This window comes from Octodon degus, unplaced genomic scaffold (assembly GCF_000260255.1).
Source record: "Octodon degus isolate 3935 unplaced genomic scaffold, OctDeg1.0 scaffold00033, whole genome shotgun sequence".
In the NCBI taxonomy this organism is placed as follows: domain Eukaryota; kingdom Metazoa; phylum Chordata; class Mammalia; order Rodentia; family Octodontidae; genus Octodon; species Octodon degus.
The window spans coordinates 16,145,970-16,149,064 of NW_004524609.1; the positions used below are offsets into that span (position 1 = coordinate 16,145,970).

The 3,095-nt window shown below is 42.1% G+C and overlaps 1 protein-coding gene across 1 annotated transcript in view; it reads right to left on the reverse strand.

The window, feature by feature from the left end:
- Nucleotides 1-3,095, reverse strand: part of Srp68 (signal recognition particle 68) — a 60,008-nt gene that overhangs the window by 52,584 nt on the left and 4,329 nt on the right. The window contains exon 2 of the mRNA XM_004630209.1: nt 2,621-2,687. Coding sequence (XP_004630266.1) covers nt 2,621-2,687 — 67 coding nt within the window. The remainder of the gene's footprint in view (nt 1-2,620; nt 2,688-3,095) is intronic.

A 3,095-nucleotide genomic window follows, 5' to 3' on the forward strand; every position in this document is an offset into this window, starting at 1 on the left:
CAAAGCACAGGGACCGCGGTTCAATCCCCCAGCACCACATGCCAGCCAGCCCCGTCCCCTGGTGGGCTGAGCTGGCCACACACACACACACACAAATAAAATTAAAAAAAAAAAAAGCTGCTGGATTCTACATGCTAACTCTAACTGGAGTTGTTCATACATTTTATTTTATTTTTTTTAATTTTTTATTTTTTTACATTCATTGTGTGTGTGTGTGTGTGTGTGTGTGTGTGTGGCCAGCTCAGCCCACCAGGGGGCGGGGCTGGCTGGCATGAGGTGCTGGGGGATCAAACTGCGGTCCCTGTGCTTTGCCAAGCTTGTTTCAAGTAGGTGCTTTAGACCACTGAGCCATCTCTCCAGCCCCTGTTCTTACATTTTATTCATTCAAGCAGATTCGCATTATAAATGACAGGTACTATACTTTTATTTGCCTTCACACCTGCCAAATGTAACTTTCCTTAACAGCTATGATGCTTCCAGAGCCTATAACTAGCACATCACATACCAACCAAGCTAGGCCAAGATTTCTATAAAAACATTATAATTTTCCTGACCAAATTATTCTTTAATCAGAACCCCTGATCAAACTCTCTCCTGTAAGAATCTTAAATATTTAGGATTATGTATCAAATATGCAGAAGTCCAATGCCCTTTATCTACAATTTTAGTTTTAACATTTCCTCCACCCTTCTCTATAAATATTATCATTGTTTTGAAACAAGGCCTTGAACTCACAGCAATCCTCCTGCCTCAGCTTCCCAAGTACTAAGGGTTACAAGCTTTGCCACCGTACACACACCTCTATAGATACTTTTTTTTTTTGCATTTTAGTACAGGATCTACAGGAAAGATACTATTTTTAAACAGTGAACACTAAAAGGACTCTTGATTATTCAAAAGCCCAATAAGATTCAGGGTCCATAGTAATAGAAAGGTATTCTAACATTCATTTGTTGTTTTGTGGGTTGGTTTGTTTTTTGAGACCGGGTCTTGCTCCACAGTTCAGGCTGGCTTCAAACTCACTTTGTAGCCCAGGCTAACCTCGAACTCACAGCAATCATCCTGCCTCAGCCTCCTGACTGCTGGGATTACAGGCCTGTGCCACTACATCTGTTTCTAACATCCATTTGGAATAAATAAACCACTGTATCAAAAAGTAAACTCCAAAACTCTAAGTGCGTCTATTCAACAAGCTGAATGTGCTACTTCAGAAACAGGTCTACATTTTCTTCACTCTTTTCATTTTAAAAAGCCACACAAGAAAAAAAAAAAAAAAAAAAAAAAAAAAAAAAAAAAAAAAAGCCACACAAGAGCTGGTGAGATGGCTCAGTAGTCTAAAGCACCTACTTAGAACAAGCTTAGCAAAGCACAAGGACCGCGGTCCATCCCCCAGCACCACATGCCAGCCAGTCCCGCCCCCTGGTGGGCTGAGCTGGCCACACACACACACACACACACATAAATAAATAAATAAATTAAAAAATAACAATAATAATAATAAAGGCCATGAAAGTACCCTTCTTTAAAACTTATGTTTTCAGGGCCAAGTTGTTCAGCGGATTAAAGCACCTACAAGCAGGCACAGGGGCCGAAGGTTCATTCCCCAGGCCTGGTGCGCCAGCCCCGTGCCCCCCCCCCCCCCCCCCCCAGGGCATGCTGAGACAGCGATTAAGACTGGGTATGGTGGTGCACACCTGTAATCCCAGCTCCTGGGAGGCTGTAAACAGGCGAATCACTATGAGTCCAATCTAGTAGTGAGACCCTGAACACCCTGTAGACCCTTCCCTAAAAATACAAAAAAAAGTAATGAATTATATTATACACTAGACACCTAGTTTATTTTTTAGAGTAATATTCAATTTGTTTTTCAAGCCAGGCAAAATGGATGAAAAGGTTGGCTACTTTTTTAGGGGTGGTACTGGGAGTTGAATCCAAGACTGCACTATGTCCCTAGAATACATTTTATTTTTTAAATTTTGAGTCTCACTAAATTGCTCAAGCTGGGAACTGGGGATTTGGCTCAAAAGTACAAATGCCTGACTAGCAAGTACAAGGCCCTGAGTTTGATTCCCAGTAGCTAGCTAAATAAACAATCTCCTCAGGCTGGCCTTGAACTTGTGATTCCCCACCTCAGCATCTGGGATTATAAGAATGTGCCACCACACCTGACTAACAGTGGCTTCATTTATTTTTTACAAAATTTTAAGCTTAAAAAGTACAGGGCCAGCCAGATAGCTCCGCAAACTAAAGCGCCTGCTCTGGCAGAGCACAGGGGCTGGGGTTCCACCCCCTGGTGAGCCATGCTGGCCCCACCCCTGGGGCGCACTGAGACTGCAATTGAGACTGGGCAAGGTGCTGTGCGCCTGTAATCCCAGCACTTGGGAGGCTGAAAACAGGAGAATCACTTGAGTCCAATCTATATAGTGAGACCCTGTAGACCCTGTACCAAATACATAAAAATAAGTAAATAAAGTACATACCTTTTGAGAACTCAGTGTAAGTAAGGTTGATCCTTCTAGATATGCTTTTTGATATAGCAAAGTAAGTAGGATATTGACAAAAGCAAGCCAAGTCTGGAAATCCCACAGCGATCTCCATGTATCTTACATAGGATACTAACCTGTACCTCTGAAAATCTTCATGCCGCAAACCATGCTGCTGCTGAGATTCCTTGATAATCTGAAGAACTGGAACCAAAATTAAGGAAAAGCTTACAGTAGCAAAAATCAAAACAAATCAAAACCCAATAGAAAACAATCTAAATAAGCCAACACTGTATCATTAGTCTGTATTTGTGTTGAACCCTAACACAATAAACATTTGTGAAATTCTTAGTACATTAACTACTGAAACCTTTTGTAACCTTTCTCAATTGTGATCTTGTCATACATAAAACAAGGCTATTTTTTTCATAAAAGTGAACCACCTGAACTGTTACTATGTTCAACATAAAAAAGATATTACTGGGGCTGGTGAGATGGCTCAGTGGTCTAAAGCACCTACTTAGAACAAGCTCAGCAAAGCACAGGGACCGCGGTTCAATCCCCCAGCACCACATGCCAGCCAGCCCCGTCCCCTGGTGGGCTGAGCTGGCC